The sequence below is a fragment of the Lutjanus erythropterus genome, chromosome 12, assembly GCF_056507025.1.
Source record: "Lutjanus erythropterus isolate fLutEry1 chromosome 12, fLutEry1.hap2, whole genome shotgun sequence".
Taxonomy (NCBI): Eukaryota; Metazoa; Chordata; class Actinopteri; order Lutjaniformes; family Lutjanidae; genus Lutjanus; species Lutjanus erythropterus.
The window spans coordinates 25095369-25121993 of NC_139328.1; the positions used below are offsets into that span (position 1 = coordinate 25095369).

The 26625-nt window shown below is 40.0% G+C and overlaps 1 protein-coding gene across 9 annotated transcripts in view; it reads right to left on the reverse strand.

Moving 5' to 3' along the window:
* LOC146318052 (partitioning defective 3 homolog) overlaps positions 1-26625 on the reverse strand; it is a 307847-nt gene that overhangs the window by 147381 nt on the left and 133841 nt on the right. For 4 of the 9 annotated variants that reach the window (XM_084731437.1, XM_084731431.1, XM_084731430.1 and 1 more), the window contains exons 6-12: positions 25608-25699; positions 22971-23054; positions 17533-17658; positions 14938-15353; positions 9010-9149; positions 7607-7735; positions 3003-3038 (exon numbers count right to left, since the gene is read on the reverse strand). In XM_084731437.1, coding sequence (XP_084587563.1) covers positions 3003-3038; positions 7607-7735; positions 9010-9149; positions 14938-15353; positions 17533-17658; positions 22971-23054; positions 25608-25699 — 1023 coding nt within the window. The remainder of the gene's footprint in view (positions 1-3002; positions 3039-7606; positions 7736-9009; positions 9150-14937; positions 15354-17532; positions 17659-22970; positions 23055-25607; positions 25700-26625) is intronic. The other 5 variants (XM_084731435.1, XM_084731433.1, XM_084731432.1 and 2 more) reach the window with 4 other exon arrangements.

A 26625-nucleotide genomic window follows, 5' to 3' on the forward strand; every position in this document is an offset into this window, starting at 1 on the left:
GTGCTCAAATTAATAACATTTTTTTTTCATTTTAACTTGTGTAAGCATGCATCTCCATACTGATTAAACTCTATTTCATTTTTTTTAAATCAATAAATGTAATTTTTCCAAATATAGATTAGTTTTTAATGGTACAACAGAGCTCTGCTCAATTTTAATTCTGGATTTACTCATTTTAAAATGAGTTTGCTAAACTCTGATTAGAATTAATATTAGATTAAATTTATTTTTGTTGCCATTACCCAGCCTAAAAATTGAATATGTTTACATTTTAGACTGTTTCAGGCAAAAAATACAACTTGAAAGTACTGTGCTCTCAAAAACCTGTATATACAGAATTTTTCATAATTTTCATTATTTTTTTTAGAGTTCAATTAAGTGACAAAATAATCAAGGGATTAATTATAAAAACAATTATACTTTGCTGCCCTAGCTCTCAACATCCAATTCTCTCGTCATCTACTGGAAAAGTTCATCTAGAGCTATTACTCGAAAATGGACACTTGGTCCATTGGTCCATTAAAAGTTGTTGTTCTGTTAGATCCACACCCTGCATCTAAAGCTGAACACCATCATGGTGCCTCTGCTGTTGTTGTTGGCGGCGAAGTGTTTAAAATGAGGCGCCTGACAACAGATAACATCTGAAAGGCACTGAATCCATTATGGCGGTTGATGTTACGGGAAAGGGTGAGGAGGAGAGTCTCATCTGGAGGTTTGGAGTTGGGAAAGGAGGAAAGGAGGGAAGTGAGAAGAGACAAAATGGGGAAAGAAAGGAGACAGCATGACCGTGGTACATTTCCTCAATTTGTCTGGCTCTCGTTTCTGTGGTTGCATTGATTTTTAGGGTGGTACAGGTCCAAAATAAGAGAAAATGAAACAATTGCTTTAACTTCCCTAAATCATTGAAGGGGTACTGGACAATAGGGCTGAGTGGTTTTGAAAAATATCTAATTGCGATTGTTTTGACTGGTATTGCAGCTGTGATATGACTTGCAATTAGAATAAATGATCACTAAAACAACACAATGATTATGGTGCGATTTTTGCAGGGATCCAAACAAAGATGTTTTCTTAAGGCTGTAGAATATGATGTGTAGGCCAGAACATCACTACAGCACAGCAGTATTTAATGCAAAATTTTGACACACATTTCACCCTTGACAAATATTGTACCTCCAGTGAATTGAAAATTAGAGATTGAGATTTACAGAATTAAAATTTTTGTGTAAATACACAGTATATGCATTTGGTCTACTTAAATTGTTATAGTGAAGATTTGTGTTGATCAGTTCCAGGAAATATTGTCATAGTGATACGATGCTTGACTCAAACATGGTTCCTAAAAAGCAGTTAGCAGATCATTACATTACAGAGAAAATGAGAGATAAGACATATAAGACTATGATTTTTGGGCAACAAAGTCTATTAAAACATTCAAAGCACAAGTTATCTCTCACTGCTAGAGTACCTAAGATTTCAAAGTATATATGTATTAACATTCCCCTAACATTTTAAATAAATAATGTTATATTGTTCCATTTACTTTTGTGATCACTACATCACTGCATAACTCATAAATGTTCAGACAAGCTTAATATATGGTTATTTTGTGATCAATTTAATTTTAGAAATTCTACATTTTATATTTATAAAAAAGGAATGTGGCTAGAAACAAATAATTTTCCTTTTCTCATTCTTTTATTTCTATTAAATTCCATACTTTTTCGTACTGCGTAGGAACCCTGTCACTGAGAACAGCGACAGCACAAGGCTCACTCTCAGGAGTCTTTCTCTGACACACATCCACATGTCTCAGCGAGTGCCAGCTGCAGTCACAATAATCGGGAACGTCCTGCCATAACTTTCCTCGATGATGAGGATCATCCACGCAGCTGGCAGGTACGACCGCCAATCAAATTAACTGGCCAATTACACTTCTAATGTGCCACTCAAAAGGCAACCAATCACCTGCACTTGGCCAGATGTAACCTGAGGGTAAGGCCAGATGTGAAGACGAGGAGCCTGTTACATTACAACTCAAGTTCGGTATGTAAATGGAGAGTTATGGAAATCTGAATAGCCTTTTAATTTCAGCAGTAAAGACAGATGAGCTTTTAACAGCTGCTGTGGTGGAGAACCTTTTACAGTGTGTGTGATATCCAGGCCATCAAGACCACATTTTAACAGTTGGAGATATCATACATCCTGCTGAGAGCTGATTCTTCACAGAAGGTACATTCTCATATTAAGACTACATCTGCTGCCACTGCAGGGTACAATCCCAGTGATAGGAATGTTTATTTGCAGTCAGTGCCTGCGTATTTATGGATTTGATATATGAGGCTATATATGTCAAGCGCTTCTATTACAGATGGCGTCATATGTCGAAGATGTCAAAGTTTCTGCGCACGTTCGGTGCCGAGACAGCCACATCCAGCTCTGCCTGCATTATTCCACCAATAAAGTGAAACACAAACTAAACACACTGTTTGTTATTCGCCTCACACACCAGAGCGAGTGTGCTGCAGGAAGGCCAGACTGACAACCTTATCCACAGCCGACAAATAAAGCAAACTCCCGTGTGTTTCTCACCTTCACTGACAAATACAGCTCTGAGGGGAGTGATGGAGCGAATTATTCTGCAGCACAGCCTGAGCAGCCCACACTGATGGACCATGAAATTGTGATTTGTTAGAGCAACTCTGGATGCAGATTAAAATTAGTGTTACCAACTAATATTCATACGCATGACTAGTGACTTGCACTTTGATTAACCAGCTAGTTTACAAGTGGACCCTCAATGCATGCATAAGCTATTGTTTTTATCCCAACCGGGTGATAACAACGTGTGTTTTTCCGAGCAGAGATTAATAACATCCATGCAAAAGTGGAGCTCGGGCTAAATCAAGAAGCAGGAGCTGTTAAGGAGGAGGAGGAGGAGGAGGAGGCGTATTTTTGGGTAGTGGGTTTAATTGCAGGCTAGTGTTGGGGTGGAGTCTTACCAAATCTCTGGGGCATTGCATCTGGGGCTCAGCATTCTAGAGGATGGAGGGGGAACACAAAAGTAATCAAGCAAAAATATTTATTGACAGAAACAGTGAAAATCTGAGCACATAAGGGCTACTCATGGATAAATGGAAGCAGTGTGATGAATAAATGGGCATGCATGATATGAAAATGATAAATTAGAGCAGACAGATGAGTAGTTATGGTTGGCCAGTGTGCGCTAAAATATAAAGTGTGGACCAGAAACAAACGTAGTATTTGCAAGGACACAGTGTCACAGTCTTTGAAGGTGTCACTTCCACTGGAGACAGAAGGGGTAAAAACCTATTTTTGTACCTCTGCACACTTTTACAGTCTCAGTTTGATTTACTCTCTAGAGTCTCTCTAACCAATGTCCTCTTACTGTGCCGGCTGCCATAATCCAGATTTACCAGATGAAAGCAACCAAGGTGAGCACTAAGCTTTACAATCAACAGGCAGTGGACTTCATGGACTTTTTTTTTTTTTAAGCACTCTTGGACTCTTATTCAATCTTTATACACTGAATCTCAGCTCCAGCTTTTCAAACTTTTTTCTCTTTCTTTGAGATTTTATTTGCTGAGAAGAAAAAAATAAACATTTTCTTCTCAGGCTACATGCAAGCTGACCAACACAGGGTTGAAAAAACTCCTGAAGTGCTGCAATTAGGGCTGGAACTAACAATTACTTTGATTATCGATTAATCTGCCAAATATTTTCACAATGAATGGTCTATAGAATCTCAAAGAATTATGAAAAAGGCTCATCACAATTTTTCCCAGAGCCCAAAGTGGCAGGTTCAGCTTTCTTCTTTTGTCCAGCTAATAGTTCAAAACCCAAAGACTTTTCATTTGATATCATAGGTGACAAAGAAAAGCAGCAAATCCTCATATTGAAGAACCTGGAACCAGCAAATGCTTGACATCGCTGCATAACAAATTACTGAAACAATTTACTATCAAAATAGTTGGCAAGTCATATTTTGATAAACTAATGGTTGCAATTCATTCTGGATACTTTTGGGTCTGCAAAATGTTTTATTACATACCTCATATACTGATTTAAAGGACCAGTGCGTAGGATTTAGGGGCATCTAGCAGTGAGCATGTAGATTGCAAACACTGTGACGCACCCTCCCCTTACAAGGGTTTTTGGTTTGTCCATTCTGGGTTACTGTAGAAACTAGGGATTATCTGTACCTGTGTCTGTTCAACCAACTTTATTATCTCTACATGTATCCGTACTTGGAAGGGACGGGGCTTAAACCGCATGTGGGTGTGACTAATCAAAGGTTGTTAATTTTAGCCTGAAATTTCTTGATTTATTAGTTATTAGAAAACTATTTAAAGAGCAGCCTCAGAGTTGAACTCTTTGATCACAAGAGTAAGACAACTATTACCAAGCAAGTTTGTTATAAACCTGAATGAATAAACTTTAGTGAATAAATTAACATAACGCATTCAGTATCAGCTTACCAATGAGCATTTTTCTTCATCATGAGTACAGATATTGACACATTTCACTAATAGTCATCAATTGTGCATTATCGTCTCATTATTCATTTCAGCTGAATAACCACTCAACCCTAGTAGAAACATGTCGTTATGACATGGCAGCCTCAATGACACTCATGCTCTCTATACATAGAAAAGGCTCATTCTACAGTAACGACTTCTCTACTTTAAGGTGATTATGCACTTAAACTTAAAAACATACTAATGAATACTACATTCCATTTCAGCCATATTATGAATAAAACTCCTCTGATGGAAATGAACATCGATCAGAACAGAGGCAGTAAAGGACAGGGCTCTTCCTAAGTTTCACTTCTGTGTAAATGAAACTAAATGGGATTGTGTCACATGAGTATGAATGTGCCATGCATTAACACTAGGATATTAGCATATCAATATCAATTGGCATAGCATGTCCACTTCTTTAGTTACACCACCATACCACCACATACCAAAATATGAAATGCTCAATGACCGATTTCATCATATTATTTGCAAGACTGATGTAGTCTCAGATGATGATAAAACAGGCTGCTCTCATGTTTTATATCTGCTGCACGTGGCCTCTGTATAAACAATACAGCAGCTGTTGACTTTATTTTTCCATCGCACTAAATTAGGTTTAATAAATAAAGCTTAGTAACTGCCATTTTTAATTCATACTTACGCGCCAAGAAAATGTGCTGTTTACTCTTGAAACCCTGTTTAGGTCAAGCTTAATTTAGCCATTCAGTATGTGTTTTTATTGATACATAAAGCTTGTATTTTTTTTTTCTTAACTGACATGCTGTTTAGTCTCCTTTATCTCTAAAACCCATGAGATAAATGCTTAGCCAAGTTCACAGCTTTGGATAAAGACTGAAGCTGCTCATTTTGTGCACTGGACCTCATCTCCCTCGAGTCCCATCTCAACCCTTTCACATCAGCCTCTCCACCCTCTACAGCTGATAACTACAGATCAAATAAATCCTACCATCTAACTACCAACCATGCAGAGTCAGCCGGACTCAAATCCCCGCTCTCTAATCTGAAGATGAGTATCGACCAGTGAGGCAGCACCTCTCATCTAACTTTGCCCGTGGCGACAGCCAGCCAATAGCCTCCTCTGCATCTCTTGCTGTGATAATTGTCACCAATCAGGCATTTGATTGACACTACTTGCTAGCGAATGGCTGCATTTGCCTGTAATGGCCCTGGTGACTGCTGAGGGTGCTGGGGGAGACCATTTTTATGACACAGAGGGGGGGATTTAAGGCTGTTTGGTGCTATAACTCATGTTACTACTCGATAAGGCGTGTGTTTAAGCCAGCTCATGCAGCTGGAGAGATAGCAGAGAATCATTGACCGCTGCTGTGGAGTAAACACCAACATGATTTAAAGCTCCCTAACAGCCTCCACTGTTCACTCTCCCCACATGAACAAAAATAATACACTAAAGGATAAATCTGTCATATATTTACTGTAAGAAATGATAAAATGACCATGACATGTCATCAGAAATTAAGGAAAAATGCTAAGTTGAAATACTTGCTATTCTGGCAACAATGCTACAGTGTCCCTCAGTGCCCAAAATTTACTTTACGGGCCAGAATGACTGTTTTTATTTGCCCATTTCACATTAATAAGAGTTCAAATTAATGCTGAATGTTTGCAGAATGAGTAAGTGTCTGCTTATGACTCATAATGAAACATTAATAATCTTTTTTTGAAGGAGTAGATGCTTGTAACAGTTAAATTGAGCAATATGTTTATGGAGCCTGGTAGGCAGAGGGCAGACAGTCACTGAAATCAAATTCCAAAGTGTGTATTTTCAGAGCAGTCATCTTTTGTTTTCAGTCGACAGACAATTGATAGTTATACACAGCTGATCAACTTGCTAGTGATCACTTGTTATCATCCAATTGAAATGTTGCATTCATCTTGTGCTCCTGCAGTGGTCCAGCAGGCTGCCTGAGCATCCAGAAGTTTGGGGAGGCAGAGAGAAACAACTTGCTTCAACCATAGACGGCACATTAAATAGGATTTCAACCTAGTAAATATACCGTTTAAGGCTCTAACTCGCTATTTAGACTGCAGTATTCGTTTTTTGGACACACAATTGCTACAAATTGCTCATTTAAGTTACAGTGTTCTGCTGCCTTTTTACACCTTGGTCATTCTGAGCTCATTTCTTTATCAAACAACTAACTCCAGATGTGCGGTACATCAAACCTGATTTTCTGCATAAATAATTAAGTATAACATCTGGCATCATGTAAAAACACGACCTTGAGAAAAGCAAACAGTTGTGACAAACGTACCAACTAAATTAGCAGCACTTTGCATGTATCACTGAAGTTTACAAGCTGTGAATGGCATCTGCCTGGACTGAGTGACAGCAGCAGCACCGAAAAACCAGCGCACAAACATTTGTATTGCTGTTTGTGTAGTGTAATGTGCGAGGATGCTGCCTGATTGATATTCAAGCCAAGTGTGTTTTTCACTCTCTGCCTACTACCTGCCCTGCATCTGTCTGTTCATCCCCACATCCATCAATCTGGTAAGTCAGCTTGGAGGCAAAACACAGCCAGAGAGATGGAAATACAGAGACAGAGGAGGTAACCTAACAAAGGGAAGCAGTGAATGAGAATGAAAGGAGCAAACAGGGGAGGGTGACACGCAAAGAAAGACAGAGACGGAGCGAAAGTGAGAGGAAAGGAGAGGGCAAAGGAGATAAAGAGAGAAGATTGAGCTCTACAGGTTTCCTCTGAGGGTAGCCGCAGTCTGATAATAGAGAGGAGTGCAGCGACAGAGCGGGACAATCAATCTGCATGCTCGGCTAGCGTGTTGTGTTAGCTGGGAAATGAGAAGACAACACCGTGCTCGCTGTGGGGATTAACCGCACTTGTGACAGTGCAGGAGCACACACAGACACACACTCTCGCACGTACGCCTGAGCACAAACCCATAACCTATACTTATCCATGCATCGGGGGACTGTATATGTGTCATGATGTGAGATGTTATTATACTGACAGGATGAAGAGTTGAGGGAATGTTTCGAGGGAGGTGGAAAATGACAAACGTACCACTTCTCGGGGGAGGAAAGTGTCCTCCTGCCGTAGAACCAGCAGCCCCACAGCCCCGCCCATGGGCGTGGCCCTGAGCAGAGCCACCACCTCCTCTTGGGTTCGCCCATTCAGGTCCACTCCATTCACCTGAACAGGAGACAAAGTGACTGAGTTTAGTTTCTAATCAGTCTGCATGGATTAATGCTCTAAGGGGTGACTTGATGGACTGCATTTTCCCATGTTTTTTGTGTCCACGGCTTTGTGCAGACCTGGTATTAACATGTGGTCTGGGTGATCTGATCACAAGTGGATCACAAGTGGATCCCCGCTCCATATGCAAATAAATATGCTTGCAAAATGCACTGTTGTAACCGTCTGACAAAAAGAAATAACATACAACATCTGACAAACTCACAAGAAGGCCTGAATAATTAAGAATTTGTCACAGACAATGTTTGACAATGTTTAATGGAGTCTGGGGTTAATGGTGTGATCACAAATATCAGCTGCAGGTAAGAGAACTTGTGTATTTTTCATTACAATGAAGCAAATAATGTGCTTACAGGATGTCACCTAATTAAGTCATCGTTTCATTGTTGTCCAGGCCTCACTGCATTCACACTGCTAAATGAACGTGGTTGCAGATGACCTCCTAATGCGGTCTGATTGACTCTTCATGAAAAGGTTTATCTCAGTAGCAATCCTTTTGCAAAATGTTTGTCAGGCTTCTTCTGATAATCTGATCCTGTCAGTGGCAAAAACAAGCACTTTTAGAAGACTTATTTTGATGGTGCACAGTTGCCTGGAGGGATAAAGCTGGAGCTTAGTTTTGCTTCTGCCAGGTGCAGCTCTCTTTCTCAATACTGGACCGATTTCAAAAATGGCTATTCCAGTTAGTCACTTAGACACAAAAACACTGGGAAAATGGGGTCCAGGCTGGTATACCAAAATTACCCTTTAAAACAGAGACAAACAGCAAATCCTCACTGAGATTTTTTTTCTCCAAAGTTGGAGTCTAACAAAGTGATCAACCAGTAATTTCATCACTATTTCAAAAAAGCTTAGAGTGATAAATAAACCTGTGGATCAAAGGATTCAAAGTTTTGTGCAATAGCGCCACAGATTTCAGTGCTGCACACTGAAATCCTTTATGCAAATGTATTGCAATGTGGGATAAACTGAACTTCAAAAGCTATTCCCGTCTTGCGGCAAAAGATAGAGCATAAAAACATGTTCTTTGATTTAATTCCAGGATGCTCAATTTCCATATCAAAAGTTACCCTATTAATTAATTAGTTACACTTTAAATTTAACAGACGACAGGTATTTTCGATGAATTAAAAATACTTGCACTTAAGAGGTCTTTGAGCTGTGATATACATTACTCTATCATATATTACTGCTGTGTTAGTATCACTCACCTCCAGCAACCTATCTCCTGCCTTGAGGCGGCCATCTTGGATGGCAGCTCCCCGAGGCAGAATGTTCTTCACGTAGATGGGTGCCGAGCCACCGATGGGAACGTCCCGTGATGTGATACTGAAGCCGAGCCCCTCAGGACCTGTGAGAAGAGCAGGTCTTTTATGATGGAATCTGGTTTATCTTAAGGCACAAGCTCCTCTGTTGTCTCTGTTACAGCTCAAGCTCCTCAGAATAAGTTCATACTCGACTGGTGCGGCGCTCCTGGATCTGATGTAGGTTTAGGCAATAATAGTGCTAAGTGCTTAAGACATTTGACGTCAAAGTGAAGTGGTTGTTTGATCAAGAGTAGAGGTTCTTAGATTTATACTTGAACTTAGTCAAAGGATAATTTTCAATTTTGCACCTCTGACATATAAATCACAAATTAACTGAAAATTGATGGCAACTGCATTACAATCAGTGATTCCCCCTTACATAATACAGCACAAATGAGAGTTTAATCCAGAACAGGCATGGACCAAAAGAGAAACTTCTTGGAAGACAAGCTCACAGCAATAGTAGAAGAGATTGAAACCAGGCAACACATGTTATACAGTGGAGAGAACAGTGGGCTGCCAAACAAAACCAAACATGCAGCTTGAGAGTCTGTCACAATTAATTCCTCAAACCTTTAATTCCAATCACATTGTTCGGAAAACTAATGCAAAGTTCAACAGAGGCTTGGGAGCATATCTCCCAAACAGCAATACCTCTACATAACTAGCAGGGAGGTCATTAAGTCTCGGCTTTGCTTCGAGATAAGATCATTTCCACCTTAAAGACAGGCTTTATAAATAACTACTTAAACACCTTTTTCTGCATAACTCATGCTTAGGATCAAAATCAATTGTAAGTCTGTTAAATGAGGCCCTGTGAGTTCTGCGATTCCTGCAGCACTGTACAGTGGAGGCGGTTCGCCTTACCTGAAACAAAAAGCGCCTCCATTAATGTCAGAAGATATTATTAAATTTGACATGAATACGTGAGGCAATTGTTTAAGCCGTCGTCAAGTGTCAACTTCGATAGCGAGATAGGTCATCAGGATCTGTCTTGAGGTTTTATAAGTAGAGGACAATAGAGACAAACAGTCCAATCAGTGCTGAGAACCTTTGCTATTAATTTCATAGATGAAACCCTGACACCAACATTTATATCAGCAAAAGTTTGCCTTTGCCTTTATCCAGAGTCACTAAAGTTAAAGTATGCAAATTTGCACCATTGACAAATTGCTCTGTCTGGCCACAACAACCTTTGAGAAAACAGAGTCCAACATGCAGGAAATATAAGAGATCTGAGAGTACTGTGCTTTTTTTTTTTTTTTTTTTTACTGATTGTCCTTCCTCTTCTCTGAATGGGAGGCAACACTATTGGAGCTTTCCTAAATAAAACTAGCTGGTGCACAACACTGCTTTTTCAGTTGTTTTTATTTTGCTTTTTATCAGTGTGCAGTTTACTTCAGTGGGCATTTCGGTCCCCAGAGATAGCTTTGCTTTTTCTCTGGGGTAAAATCATTCCACTACTTCAAGTCATCCTGTCCACTCAGCACTCAGTGAAGACTCTTGGTACAGGCAGCTACAGACCAAGCAAAACCTGAAGGCCTTATCATACTCCCAAACAGACGCGTAGAAAGAAGGCAGCAGACACTATGTGCATGCTGTAATGAGGCTGAGGTATCATTATCTTCTGCTTAGAAGTGGTGAATTACAGCTCAGACTGACTTAATAAGATATAGTCTTTTTGTAGCACAGCATAAAATATTGTATCACATCATCCATTGTTACCAAAAATCAGCTCAGAGGATGTTTGGGAGTATAAACCAGGTTTTAACATGGCATGTGTCCTAAATGATGTCACCCTGGACAACCCACTGAACCCAGTTTAAAATCTGTCAATTCAATGAAGTGTTTCCTGAAAGTCTAAATCTAAATCTACTGAAAAAAGTCAGGTACAGCCCTACAACTTATAGTACCCACTGCATAACACACAGGTAATCCCCCTTCACCAGCTTTCCAGTTTTACCTATTTGGAAAGAGAACGCTAATGATTTTCACTGTGACCTGGCGCTGACAGTAAACATTATCTTTGGCTGTTGCTAATCTGTCTGCGCTTATTAATCTATGTTTGTGTGGGAGGATGTGATTTTGTTTGTATACATTTGCAATTTTTGCCTGAAACCCCATAGGAGTGTATCATTATGAACCATTAGGAACACAGGCCTGTATCTCATGTCATCAATAATCCTGACAGACAAACAAACAATTTCCTACTATTAAGCAAGTTAAATACAGGAAATGAAGAGAAATCCTGCATCCTGTCAACAGCAGAGAGCTCAAGTAGGTTTATAGTGAATAATTAAAGTTGGACATATTGTGAGGCAACTTTTAAAGTAAAAAGTTAGACTATACGATAAGTACATGCAATTACATGGTGCCAGTAAGTTAAGTTCAGCCTCAAGACTTTTAATACTCGTGCCTTATATTTAATTGAAGCAGGAAACTGAAAAACAACCTCTGGTGAGAACATATTGCACTGCCTGTGGTTATGGAGGGGTAACTCAGGTGTCATTGTTTTATTCAACACAGAGAATGATCAACACACTTAAGGGGATAGTTTGGAATAGTTTAGTATTAGGCTTTGGGATTGGGCTTGTGTGAGGTATTTATTAACAGTCAATGGTGGTTGAAATGCTCCCAGTTTGGATAAGCAACATACTGCTGTGGACAGGGTCAGCAGTACTGTGTGTGTGTGTATACACATTTTTAAATGCTGTGCTGACTGTGTTGATTAATTTTTTTGTCAGTGTTTGCAATGTGTGCTTTTTTACAAAACACAATTACCATTAAAACAATTACCATTTTAGTGTTTGTTAAAGTTTTAACCATGAGTGAGGTGGCTAGTACATTTCTTCAGTCAAGCTGCATTTTGCCAGTGTCCCCTTTGATACAAATCAATATAGAGTTGCTATGAAAACTGCTAATCTTGTTCATTTATATATTTATTTTCTTGGTGCTGCGTAGCACATAAATTTCAATGAATAACAACATACGATGTTGAAATGGGATCGGTATGTGGATCTGTGACATTAGTCCAACATTTGATCATTGAAATATGCAAATATGGTCTCAATCTAAGACAATATGTAGTCTCACATCGCAATCAATCTATTGCCTAGCCCTAACTTAAACTAACGATTTTTTGAGTGGGCCTTTTTAGGAGTGGCTAAAATATGTTTTGCTGCTGACTCTGTCCACAGAAGTACACTGCTTAGCTTCTGATCTGGTAGCCCTCTCTGCATCGCCAAACTGTGTGCACATTGATCACATTCTACTGTAGGTAAATACATTGACTATCGATAAGTACCTCATATAACCCTACTTCAATAATCAAAATTATCCCTTTAAATCTGTCCTTCTCTACAATCATGACTTCTGGCCGCATCCTGCACTCTGAGAGCTCTGATAAAGGTACTTCATGCATGCATGTGTTCCAGAGAGCTCTGTAAATAAACTGTGCCAAATCACGTCTGTGTAAGACTGTAAAACAAAGTTGATATAAGAACAATAATGAGCATCCTTGCTGTATCAGAATACTGGCCCCTAATCCTCACAGCCTGTCTGACTGAGCTGATGCAAAGAAAAGCAGAACACTTAGCTATTCTGTTTCACATCCTCTACCTAATCCCCTCCATTGATGAGCCAATCAACTTCCCGCAGGCAGACGAGGTGCGGTATTATACTCACCGGTAAATGCTTATAGCGTCGCTGGCTTTAAACAGGGAGGAGGATCTTTTAAACTCGCATTAGCTTGATTAAGACATACCTAAGCAATTTCCTCTGCAGAATGGGATTCCTTGATTGATTTTGATACTCCCCGGGATTTGTGAGGAGACCGGTGTCTGATTCAAGCACATAAACAATACGGGGGGTTTAATCTGCGCTCAAAGCTGTGGGCTAAAGTCGGTACTCAAAACAAAACAGATGAGCCAAACGGCCTCTTGGGAGTCGCTGTTAATCCCCCACAAGTGTCTGCTCCAACAACAGCAAACAAAGGTGGAATGAGGAAAGATAACATCTTTGAATAAGGACATAACAGATCTCCTGGAATATCAAGCACAGAAAGTGCTGTATTCTGGGTATTATGACTATGCAGAGATGTGAGAGTGGGAAGAATAAACTATGATGAAGGAAAAAGTGGAAATGGCAATCAGCCGGGGATGGAATATGCAACAACCAGCTGGATGTTTTTATGTTTTATGTTGTGGCTTGATTCCAGCCACCAGAGAGGGAACAGATTTGGGTGAAAACTTCAACAGGCATATGGTGCAGCCCTGTCAGACTCTTTGCTGTGGCATTTGACAGCTCACAGGGACCAGCGGCTGCTTAGCAACAAGCTCTCTGGCCCTGAGACCTGGCACCAACACCTGGTATCCTGTTGGCAGAGGTTTGCACCACCTGTGCCAGCTGTCAGTCAAAACCCATACAGAGGAGATCTCCCCGAAGTTTTCTTCCCAACATCGCCTTTCATTCTGCATTTCCGCCTCCCGGAGTCTGCGCATTTCATTGGATTCGTCACCTCGCTATTCACATCAGTATGGTAAACTGTGGATGATTTTAAGCCTGTTACATCATTGTTCATAGTCTGCATACTTCATGTTTGAGCCATTCCTCAACAAACTGTTCCTCTGCTTGTTTTTGATCTGCCAGGAATGGGGAAATTGCTTGTTTATTCAGTTGGAATGGAATGGCTAGGAACATACAAAGCATCGTTCTCATTTTTGAAAGCCAGAGGAATGCAAAGCAAGTGGAGAGATTTTCACAGACCCTCTGGAAAGATTCAGATGATACTTCAAAAACAAAATGATGTAATACATCATGTCAGGGCTGAGAGATTTTTTTTTTTTTTTTACAATAACAACAAAGTACTTTCCTGGTGGTGGAAGTTCCAAACACAGAGATACTGACTATTCAGTGGTGGGTGAATGAAACAAAACAGGTCAATCTGCCGTGTTAAGGTTCCCATAAAGTAAAAGTCAATGTTTAAGTGTTTGAATCATATTTGTATTGCAGTAAGTGTCACAGATATACCAGTATCTGTCCCAAAAATGATGAAAAAGATACTTTTTTGGTAACATAAGCAATAAGCACTCTGCTCTTTAGGAATTAAAAAAAAAATCATGTACTGCCACTTAAAAAAAAAGGCGACGTTAAAAGATGTTTCTCAGGGGGCAGTAAAACACACAGTATATAAAGCTACGCCTTAAGTTAGCTACTTTTAGCATAACACTAATACATAACACTAATAAATTGCTAGCTAGTCATCTTAAGTTTTGTTCCAGAGCAAAGCACTTGCTAACTTGCAAGTTAATCTACTCCAAAAAGCTGGCTACCTAGGTAGCTAATACACATAACTTGTTAGTTGACTAGTAAACTAGCGTTTTGCTAACATTAGCTGATGTAAAATGTGACTTATATATGTGGCTTTTACAGATTCCCCAGCAACATCTTTTAACCGTCTTCAAAATTTGACTTTCCAACATAGTATATTTAAGTACAGGAAACAAGAAAGGAGAAAGTTGATCACGGTTGCGCCAGGAACCAAGCTTTTGGAGCACAAAGCAAAAAGGAGCAGGACTTTAAAAGGGTCTGTCTGTTGAAAGAAATGAAATTAAAATTTGCTTCAAATTAACATTGGTCCTCTGGGTTGTGTCTATGCGGGAACTCCAGACACACATAACTGCTTTGTTGAATCATAAAACATAATTAGCTTGTACAATGTGCACAATGAAGAAACAACACCTACAGAATTTGTGAGACTTTTGCAACGCAAGGGTTCCCCCTTCTAGATATGATGGCATCTCTGGGCACTAAAGTAATCCATCTTTGGCTCACCTTTCTTTAGCTGGATGTTGAGCCTCCTCCCAACTTTTTTGGTAAATCCTGCTGTTGGCGTCGAGTTCAGGCCCCTCTGAGGTGAGTGGGTGTGTCCTGTTGGAGGCTTGGCAGCAGAGACTGCTGGGTGAGTCAGAGGTGGGTAGCCTTCAGTCTGCTCTGGGTGAGTATGGGAATGAGGATGCGGATGAGAGTGCGGGTGACTTTGGGAACCGTGTCGGGACATCCTCTGTGGGGTGTGGTCAATGCCGGAGACGGTGCTGCCGGTCAGGGAGTCGGGGCTGAAGCGACCCGAGGCGTACGCCGGGTTCCTCTCAGCGTGGGACAGCTGCTCGTAGTGGGCCTTCATTGATGACGGAACCACATGGAACATGATGACAGGGGAGCGCATGGCCTGGCGAAACATGTTCTGTGCTCTGGGACAAAAAGAGAAGGAAGTTTATGGGAGAGATTTGAAAAAAAACAAGGTCAATTATTTGACTGATTTCAGCCTAAATACCTTTCTCAGCAACTATTCAACAGCTCTATACATTCATACTTGTCTGCACAAACATGCTTCTAGAATCACTCCCCGATGTCTCTCTCTCTCACACACACATACACATCCATACTGTATATATAAATCCATCTTCGCCCACCTGAACATTCTGACATGTTAATTAATACTTATTGCCAGCGTGAGCGGCTCTAAAAAGAGACTGAACCCTCGCTGACAGCTCCATCACATAATCCCCTCATTTGGCTCCAGATGAAGGAGACCTCTATCCGTCGGATAGTTTGCAGAAAATCCTCTTTTAAACCCCCTCTCGGTGTGAGCTCATGTACAGTAGGTGTGAATGGAAACTTATGTTGGCTGTCAACACCCTGTAACAGTGGAGCCTTGTTAGCACCACCTGTTTCAATAAAGGAGACTTTGGTATGGCTCTTCCCTCACCCAGTGACAGCTGCACGGACGTTCGGAAAATACCGGGGCACCGGAATTTCTATTGCTCCCGGCCCGCCCTGCATGACAACTAAAATTTGGCCTGCTTGGAGAACTTCATTGTGAAATTCCAGGCCCATTTTTCCCAGCGACTAATGACTGTCCCTGAGGAGGATGGTCTTGTCTTGGCATCTTTATGACTTCAGCCAGAACCAAGTGGCAGATGTAATCTGAGCCCTTATAAAAATACTGTTAAATAACAAGAGCAACTGTTGATGCTCTTCTAACACCACTGTGCCTGAAAGTCTAATTCACATCCTTGACAGATGGCTCAGCTGCAGGGTTGGTGAGGACATCATAAAATGACTGGATTTAAAGGGTGGGTTCACCTAAATTATATAATTTCTCACTTACTCATAGTGATAGTTTTGGTTTAATTGCCTAGTATTTGCCTCATTTCTGCTTCCACTCTACTACAGTGGAGGTGAATGTTGAATAGTCCCTTAGTTGAACTGTTGACAGCATATTCTTATTATCCAAAATACAAGGACACTGTTTCATGACAGATTTTGCTACTGTGGTTTATCTCCATTAAAATCCATTGCTGGGCCTCAACAAATAACATAAACTTTCTGCTAGGCTTGGGCAACTGGATGAGAATTTAGCTAGTCTTAGTTCAGTAAAAGTTTAGAAGGTGTACAGTTGCATTCCTCTGTCTGAGATATTGCTACTCAAGTGCAACTCCATTAAACTCCACTGTAATAAGGTGGTGATGAAAAATCTCAGATATTTAAAAGACATTTTAAAGCCTCAACAAGTAAAACCCAAACTATATGCATGTCTGGATACTACAAGAGGTAAGGTAAAATATACTTTTTTTAGTTAATTTTCATTTCTGTTGTTAAAAGTAGAATTTGGGTGAACAGACCCTTTAAAACACTGCAAGTCCCATAAGAAGGAAATATATCATAACACCCCTCTATGTGCGCTATATGGGTGGCTCTTTGCATGATAGATCTCTTCTACATCCCATAAGAATTGTATGCCAAAGTTGAAAACATACACTTATTTAGTATACATTTATGCTGACAGGTGAAAATAAGATCGAACACATATATGCATCACTGGATTTCTGAAATTGTGTTCAGCAGGTAACATTATATATGCAGCATGAAGGCATGCATGCAGAATATAGCATCTAGAAAGGAGGGAGGGGGGTTAGTAGGTGGGTTTGGTTAGGCAGGTGATGAAAGCACAAAATGTGAAGAGAGCTGAAAAGCAGAGGAATGTTAGGAGCCTTATTCCCATTCTTTCCAATGGAAGAAGGGAGAAAGGTGTTACAATAGGAATCCAGTGGAGCTGTTACTGAAACACAGGGGAATAAAGGCTGAGAGGATTGCAGGGACCGCTTCAGCGATTGAGGGTGCAACCTACAGGAGTTTAATAGGGTAAGGTTAGCTTAGCACAGTGACAGGCTGCAGAGGAGCCTGTGCACTGGCAGGAGCGCAGAGAGGAGGTTAAAAAGACGTGAGGAGAGAGGATAACAGCAAAAAGAAGGGTTCAGGGTTGTAGGTGTGAGAAGAGGGAAGAAGCGAAGGTCCATAAAGCCAATCACACAGGAAGTCCGGAAGCCATCAGAGCTCAACAGTGGGTCCTGTAAGCTGCCGTCTTACTGTTCAAAGCGGATGTTTCGCAGGTCTCCGTTATTGATACGGACGATACAGTCGTTCTCCTGGAAGAGGCTCTGCTGCTCTGCCTTGCCTCCCCTCTCCAGACGCTTGACCAACAAGCCAAGAGTCCTGAAATGTTCAAACGCTCATGTCAACAAGGTGCCAGATGATGAACGTGGATTCAATATGGCTGCTCTGCAGCAGCCTGGAGAGAACTGAGGTGTAGAATACATCACAACCCTGATTTCAAAAAATGTTTTGACACTGTATGAGTCATTTATACAACAGAATGTGATAATTTGCTAATCCGTTTTGATATGTACTCAATTGAAAACAGTTCAAGGACAATGTATTTAACATTTTACCTCAGCAACTTCATTATTTTTGTGAGCATACACTCATTCTGAATTTGAAAGTTGTGGAACTGTCAAAAAACTTCTGTTTATCATATATCATGATTAAGTATGAAAGGGGCATTGCAATAACACATTGTGTAATAAGTCAACAAAATGTAATAACATATTCATGTTATTATGTAACACCAGCATTTTGTGATAATCTGCAGCATTTATAATAAAAAGCTTTAAAATAATATGTGAAAAAATTGCCCACATTTTGTAACAAATTATTATATTATGCAGTGGTTTGGAAATAGTCTTGTTAACCACAACAGTGAGGTATATGTTCTTTGCTTTAACATATCATAATTGGGCACTGAGAGAATAAAAACTAAATTTGCTGTTACATATTGTGCAATCTCTTTTTCTGTGTAGTCCAAATTTGCATAATTCTGATTACTTAATAGAAGAGCTGTATGTGTGTGAGCGTGTGCATGTGTGTGTATGTGTGTGTGTGTGTGTGTGTGTGTGTGTGAGTGTGTGTGTGTGTCCTGACACTTGGTGTTGTGCAGTGTCTATGTCACTATCAACCCTCAAAAACAGTTTTGGCCAATCAAAGATACTACAAATCAACTGAACTAATTGTTTTCTTGGAAAATTCTGAATTAGTACGATTCATGCTAAAATGCAACATGGCTATAATGACATAAGACATGCATTTTGGTTGGTTATTACATAATGCAACATATAATTACATTTTCATCAACTCCAGTATATAATAACCAACACAATATGTAATAATTTATTACAAAAGGGGAGGAAATCTATTACATACTGTGTTCGATATTATCCTGATAATTACTATATATGGATGTTTTTACATAATGAAGTAAAAAATACATTACATTTTGCGAGTTATTACATAATGTGTTGGTATAGGCATCTTTGAACGGCTCAGTTGTTCATGAGCACGGATCGTGCAATTTGCCACTTTGTGAAATACCTGATTTTATAAAGGATATTACACCATGGGTTTGGGAACAAACTGTAAAACTGTTGTCAACAAATGGTTCATTTCCATGATTGCATCCTGTTTTTATTTATATTTTACACAGCATCCCGACATTTTTTGGAATCCGATTTGTAAAATCACTGTGACTTTCTTTGAAGACAGTTACACTCAGGGTTTATCAGTCAAAAACACACTTAGTCTTTGTATACAGAGTAAAACAACAACATTTATATACCTGTCTGTCCCAGTGGCTCACCTGTCAAATCCTTCAAGGATTCTAAAGCTCACTAAAAGTGTCTTTGTCATTTTTGAGGCCTATAAAGTCTTTGTATTTTTCACTCTAATCATTTTTACATTAAATGCCTTGTTTTTTTTCATTACTGCCACCAGAAAAATTTATTCTTGAATACAAATGTTCCATGTTCACATGGTCAGGCGACAGCGACTATCCAAGAATCAGTCTGTGCTCTGTTAATGAAAAGCTTTTTCTGTCAAAGAAAAGAGCTGTGCCTAATTGCTGCCTCTGCTTTATCATGTGGTACTTGAAAAGAGTGTACAGTGTGGTCCTGTCATTTGCATCATCAGTGTACCAATGAGGCTTATGAGAGAAAGCAGTCACATCACATCAGGGTGCTTCAGAGGCTGTGTGGGGGAGGCATCTATTCAAAGGCAATCAACACATTCAAAAACTCTACTGTAGTTCTGCCGGGGTCGATGCTTTGCAGGTGTTAATTTTCTAACCCCTAAGACTCCTGCAGCCCTTTTCTGAGCAAAAAAATAAACAAAGTGCTTTCAGACTGCGACAGAAAGCAGCACCATTAAACGCTGATAGCAGGCGAGCTGGAGAGAGGCCGGTCTATCGCGCTGAGGCACTTCAACCGTGCTGAGCTGCAACCGTTGTCGCCCTGTAATCCGGTGTGGCAAACTGGCTTATGCCTCCCCGCACAGCCGCAGCAAGAGGCTAACTTCACCTGAAAGGGCGCTTTGCGGATTATAGATTCGAGTCTGAGGAAGAAAATCAACCACGGGTAGGAAAGACGGCACAAACCTAATCGAGTCTTCTTCGGTATATAGTCCGTGTCCGTGTGTAGCGAGGCTTTTACTGAGGTAGTATGAGCGAGTGTCGCCTAGGTAAATTGGGTTGATTTTAGGGTTTAATACTCGCCCTCGCCTCAGGCTTATAATTCAATATGAATGGGAATGTGATTACAGAGAGGGCAGAAAAGTTCAGGAGTTGAGAAAGTTCAGACACAATCCCACTGATTGAATTTGAGTGAGAACACAATGCGATTTGTTGTGGAGGGGCTATTTCTCTGATGAAAGCTGGGCATCTTAATCTTGGGACAACGCCTACTCTGACATTTCCCCAATAAAAGAAAAGTGCATTATAAATGTGCTTTTAGGTTGATTAAGTCAGGCAGCGAGCAACTGAGTGAAAGTGATATGATCTTGATTTTCAATAAAGCGCGACAGCGAGTTTGTATTCGCTGATCATATTTGGGAGTCTCTGGGGTGAGTCATTATTAAAGAAAGTTTGGACATTTGTGGGGATGCATTTGGCCCTGTACACTCTTAGAAATAAAGAGACCTTCCTCTTGTCCCCATAACAGAACCCTTTGTGGTTCCTGGTAGAATTTCTTTATGTTAGGTTCTAGAGAGAACTCTTTGAGGGCCCTGTTCCATCAAATATGCTCTGGTCTTAAACTGGTTTTGTTCAAGATCCTTGGAACCATGGTGCCATCTAGTAAACCAACTCGCATTTCCACCAGTTTTGAGTGGAATCAATGTAATCAAGGATCATCATCAACAAAGGGCCTTGTACAACACACAACAATTTATAGAATATAACACGCCATCCTTGGTACTCAAGGAAAAAACTTTTATAGTTCCATCTGGGAACCAACTATTAAGGTTTAGATCCAATTGATTTTTGGTGGAAATGCTGCAAATGGTTCATAATTAGGTGCTTGAACCAGAACGGGGACAGTTCTGTGTTGGTGGGAAAGGTCTGTGAAAAGGTTCCAAGTCAGGCCTTTATAGAAGGTAAAAGGTTTAATCTTTTATAAAGGTTAGAACCCTTTAAGAGAGTTCTACCTAGAATGCAACATTTAAAGGGATTATGTGTATAAAACATCTGTGAAAGGTTTCACCCCGAACCCCTAATGAAAGACTCTACAGAGAACCCCTCTATGGTGTAATCATTCAGAACCCTCTCTTAGGGTTCTATCCACAACTTTTTCATATTCCAAGGGTTTCATCCAGACCCCGCCTAGGGGGTTCTACCAAGAATTTTTTTTTTATTTCAAGGGTTTTATACAATGCGCCCAGGGAATTCTACCAAGAACCATACTCTCAGGATTTTTTTATAATCCACCAAGGGGTCCTACCAAGAACCCTTCTATGCCACAAAAAACCCTTAATGAAAGAGTTCTTCTAGGCTTTCAATAATCCTGGAAGACTTTCCAAAAACCTTTTTTGGATGAAAAGGATTTTTAATGGAACCCTTAGTCTTACCTAGAAACTATAAACCCTTGACAAACCCTATATCAGAAAAAAGACTCCTCAGAAGCAAATGGTCCTGGTTAGAACCTCAGCCCTTCATGAAGAACAACTTTGGAACTTGGAACTTTCTAAGAGTGCCTGCTGTCAACCTACAGTGGCACTATAAAATGATATCAAGCATTAGACATACTTACAACTGCTCTACACTTGTTTTTACAGACTTTAAACATTCTTTCAGTAACAAGAAGGACTTCCATGTGAACGTCAGGCTTGAGAACAATGTTCTACACTTCACTATACTGAGGTTTTTAACTGGATTCTTGAAAGGCTGCCTGACTTTGATCACAACCTCCAAGAAATGCCTCTCTGGGAATATTCAAACCAGATGTGAAATTCCTCTAATTCCTTCACAGCTTTGTTCCAGCTGCGTATGTGTGCTTCTGAATGTGTTGTAGGTATGTGCACATGTGCGTGTGAGTGCTGTGTGCGCTGCTCAGTGTATCCTTTGAATCGTGTAAAACCGATGTGACAGGAGCCATAGAGAAGTATGACTGGCACCTGCAAACTCTAAACAAGTGTGATTGATCACTGTAAACTGGCAAATGGCTTCATGATGCAAACCTGTGCATGTGTGTGTTTGTATGTGCATGGACTTGTTTTTTCTGTTTTTTTTGAGTGATGAAGTGATTGTACATGGGTACCAACTAGGAATGTCCGGTATGCATGCATATGTGTTTGCATGTGGGTGTGTGTCTAAGGTGATGAAGCACACTTCTCTCCAGCCCAAAAAAACAAAATTAACACATTCTAATACACATCTTTGCCAGAAACCGAATTCAACAAAAGTGCTTTATTAAGAGTCTACAATAAACCTGACAAGTCATCACCTAAATGGGCTAAGTGGCCAATTTTCTTTTCCTTCTCTTTTTTTTTAATCTAAAAGCTGTCAGGTGTGTTTACCACTTGGGCTTCCAGTGTTAAAAAAAAAACAACTAAAAACTGAAAAAGTAAAAAAGAAACAATCTAGCGTTGGCAAAACTAATCTGTCTCTAATCACTAAAACACGGCTGTTCTAAGTACACAACTGTAAAGCAGAGATAATGATAACAGGTTTTGTTTCCAAAAAAAAAAAAATGCAGCTAAAACAAAACTAATAAATCTGAACACAAAAAGGAACAATTTTAAGATATTTTACTAGTATTTAAGTTCTTTATTCACATGGTTTAAAGTGATTTTTTTAGATTGGCCTTTTTTAGGTGGCTAAAATATGTTTTGTTGATCTTGTCCACAGCAGTTTATTGTTTAGCCTCCATGCTGGTACTCCTGCTGCTTCTACAAGTTGGGTGCATTCATTGCCATCTACTGCAGGTAATACACTGACTATAGATAAATACCACATACAACTCCTCTTCAAATAATCTGAACTATCCCTGAAATAGTTTTTAAGTCCTCCATTGAGAGATTTATTGAACTATTTATGACCTTTCTAGATGTGTTTAAGGCCCTGTGGACACTATTTCTACCTGTTCCTCTCCGTTACTCTTCCAGCCTGTTTGATAGCACCACCACTCTGCTCTGGGTATTTTTACCTGCGGTCCCTGCCACTGAAAGGCACCACGTGGATTCCCAGGGGCCCACCATCGTTTGACACCTCCACCAGTTTGACTATGTCTCTGGGAGATGGTGATGGATGGAAGACGGAGAGACAAGGGTGGGTGGGTGGGTGGTAGCGGGGGAGGGGAGTGGAGAGGAGAAGAGAGGAGAGGAGAGGAGAGGGGTGACACCATGTGGGGAAAAAACAAAACAGAAAATGAGATGATGATGAAGGAAAAAAAGATGATGACAACAGAAAGCAAGAACGTGTTGGAGGAGACTGACAAAAAAAGATAATAAAACAGAGCAATCCAAATAAATCAAACACACGTGAGGGATAACAAGGAATACTGGAGGGTTTCAAAAATCCTCACACACACAATTTAGACTTGAGTCAGTCTTCAAAGGAAGACAGGGTGCTATTTCTTTAGGGCTGCACATGAATAGAACTGCAAAATGCAAGTCTAACGTGTTGAAGACACATTAATACCTACAGAACGGAAAACAATCCTAGGTGTCACTTTTTTTAAACATGTCTGATGTCATTCAGGTATTATTTGCAAATGTTTGCTGCTGAAATACACCACAAACCATGTGTCAAAGTGTTCACAAAACACAAAAACAATAGCATAATTCATATTTCCAAAAACAACGCACACCACGTCAATCTCTGAGTTTTATTTAAGCAGCATCAATGCTACACTGCATATAAAAGTGGTAAATAAAGTGAACTTTAGGGGTTCCTGCTCATCAAGATGATACCATAGGAATAAAATAAATAAAATAAGATGTTAGGCCAACATTAATAGAGCCCCTGAAAACTGCACACGGCAGAAATATGAGTTTTTAACTTAATAATAGTATCACATAAGAAATTTAATATTTAAACTGTAAATTCTGAGTTAGCTATGCGAAGTCTGTAGCTAGTAGTTCATTTCCACATGGCATACGAAATGGATCATTTTGTAAAGACAATTTTATGGTGATCGAGATGCTAATTGCTGTTAGCATGTCAATGATAATTTCCTTTTGTATTAGCATCAAGCTAACCGACCAAGCTCTAGTTATTTATATATAGAGAAATCGTTTGAGTTATCAAAAAATCAACTCAGTTATCATTAACAAAGAATCACGATACTAATGTGAATGTAATTTTTCTACCACCCCTAAAAACATGAAGCTCACTCTGATGGTTTTAAGGAACAGAACCACATCCTTGATTATTTTTTGGGGGGGTTGTGTCACATTACAGTGATTCAGCAGGAGAATCGCAGCCCCATCAGAAAAAAACAACAGCATGATGTGTTCGAAATTCAAGTAAGATTCTGTGACAACTGAACACTTTGACTTGCAGTTTCAGGTGTAAATGTCTGCACATCGGGTCAGTGCTGAGCCCTTCATGTCTGGAAACTTGGAGCTTTAACAGACTTAATAATGAAAGGGAGGAAAAATAAATTCAAACTTTTTCTCCTAGACAGTCAGACGTATTTCCAACGAAGCCCTGGACTTTATATCATTTTACAGCACTTATATGTTGATGACTATTCATCCTTTGACCCTTTAAAAGCACCAAACAAAGCTAAAGCTATTTGGTGTTCCAGGGCAGCATTCTTCACCTGTTAGTCTGTAAAACATCAATACACAGGCACATTTTACAAGATGCCAAATCTAATCGACTTGCAGCTTTGATACAATGACTATGATTAGCTCGGGGAAAATGGGCCCCTTGTTGACAACTAAGAGGCAGGAGAAGCCAGAGTCTCTGGGAAATCACAGGAATAATAACAATACCATACCTGCATATTAAACTGGAAGCATGCAACAGAGCAAAATAACAAAACAAAACACAGTTGTTAATAACAGGAGCTGAATGGGTTAGTGCGTGGGAGAGCTCTGATGGCGAGACGAGGATCATTTTGCTCCCACAAAAGAGAATTATGCAAATCACGAAGCAGGGTTGAAATGAGATTTTCTACAAACAAACCTGGATTACAATATAGAACCTGCTGGCCTGCTTTTAAAGTACTCATGTATGTAATTATGTAGAGAAAGTGAGCACAGAGCTGATTTACCCAGGTCAACTTTGAAGGGAAAAGCTAGTTTCATACAACTTGAGCATGATTTTTCATTGTTTGGGCCATCACTCCTACTAGTAATAATAGTCTTAGCTGGGATCCGCAAGATAGTGGAGACATCACTATCTGAACAAGATTAATAGTCTCATGTTATCATTATTGAAATGATGTCCAAAACCACAAAAAGAGAGTAGTAATAACACAGAATTTTCTTTTAGGGTTATGTAGGTGTGGTGACACCAAAGAACAAAAATGGGTTTCATTCCAAAACCATCCATTTGGGAAAAATCTGTCACTTCGAAAAATATGTATAATTCGATCCTCAACAGTGCAATTATTTGATAAGCAAATACTGAAACTGTGAATGTTCAGATTACAGTCATTTTTACAGGTGTTACTTTCCCCAAATGGTGGATATCACATTTTGAAATAAAACTGATTAAATATTCAGTGTGATCAGCAGTCACTCTCATGTCAGGAGGTTATTGAGTTTCAGCGGGAATGTGAGGGCACAGACAGGCAAAAACTGGGAAGAGGACCTGTGAGTGAGGGACTTACTCTAGTGACCTCACAGGGGTGTGGTCCATGCAGGAGTCAGCTCGACCAACTGGCTCGATCCTGCCGTTTTCTTCTTCTCTCGCCTCTTCATCCTAGAACAAAGTACAAACAAATGGAGAGGTGAGATGGTTTCAGACAGCAGCATCCCTGTTCAACACAAGTGTTGTATATCTCTATAAAGAGTTATCTGCATATAAATGCAGAACTTGTGCACAAAGGGAAAGACTTTGGTATCCAAAGCATTCTGGTTTCCTTTTGGAGTCCATCTGTAGCCTGAGTAGTGCAGTGCAATCACATATGAGCGGGCTTTGGTTGTACGCAGGTAAACACTCAGTGTGGCCAGCAAACGAGGCAGAACACACCAAAATGCAGAACCCAACCCATCCTCCAAATCAATTCTTGCATCTCAGGTTGCTAATGGGACTGTAAACAATGAGCATCACATGGAAAAGGAAGTCTTGGTCAGGATATCATTATATTATTATTATATATTCACAGCCTACACCAGTAGCCCCAAATTATTAGTCATTGCCCCAGAGCATAAATCATCATCAGACTATAGGCAATGGATTACAAAATTGTTCTGAACCTTAATTATGACCTTTTCTGTTGAATCAAGCCCTATTATAGCATATAGGTGTCCAACTAAATGTTGTCATGCTGTTGTCATGTGACAAAGGTGAGCTTCATGCATCATGACATGGCATAAGCTATTTTTCAGTTTTCCTAGCCTGATAGTTGATGAGTCTCCATTTCACAAACAACTGATGTAGAGATAGGACTACACAACGTTAGCTGAGTAGATCTGATTGGCCAAGCAACATGTCACACTACATGTTGAGCCCAGACTAAAGCCTTGTACAGACAGCCAGACCAAATCCGTTTTTTTGGCATATCCAGATTGTGTCCATATTTTTCTGGAGAGCAAGATGACGAATATCCAGGTCCCATGCTTCTGGATTGGAAAGCCATGTCACCAACACGTGTAGTTACTGATGTCTATGTCGTTAACACAGTA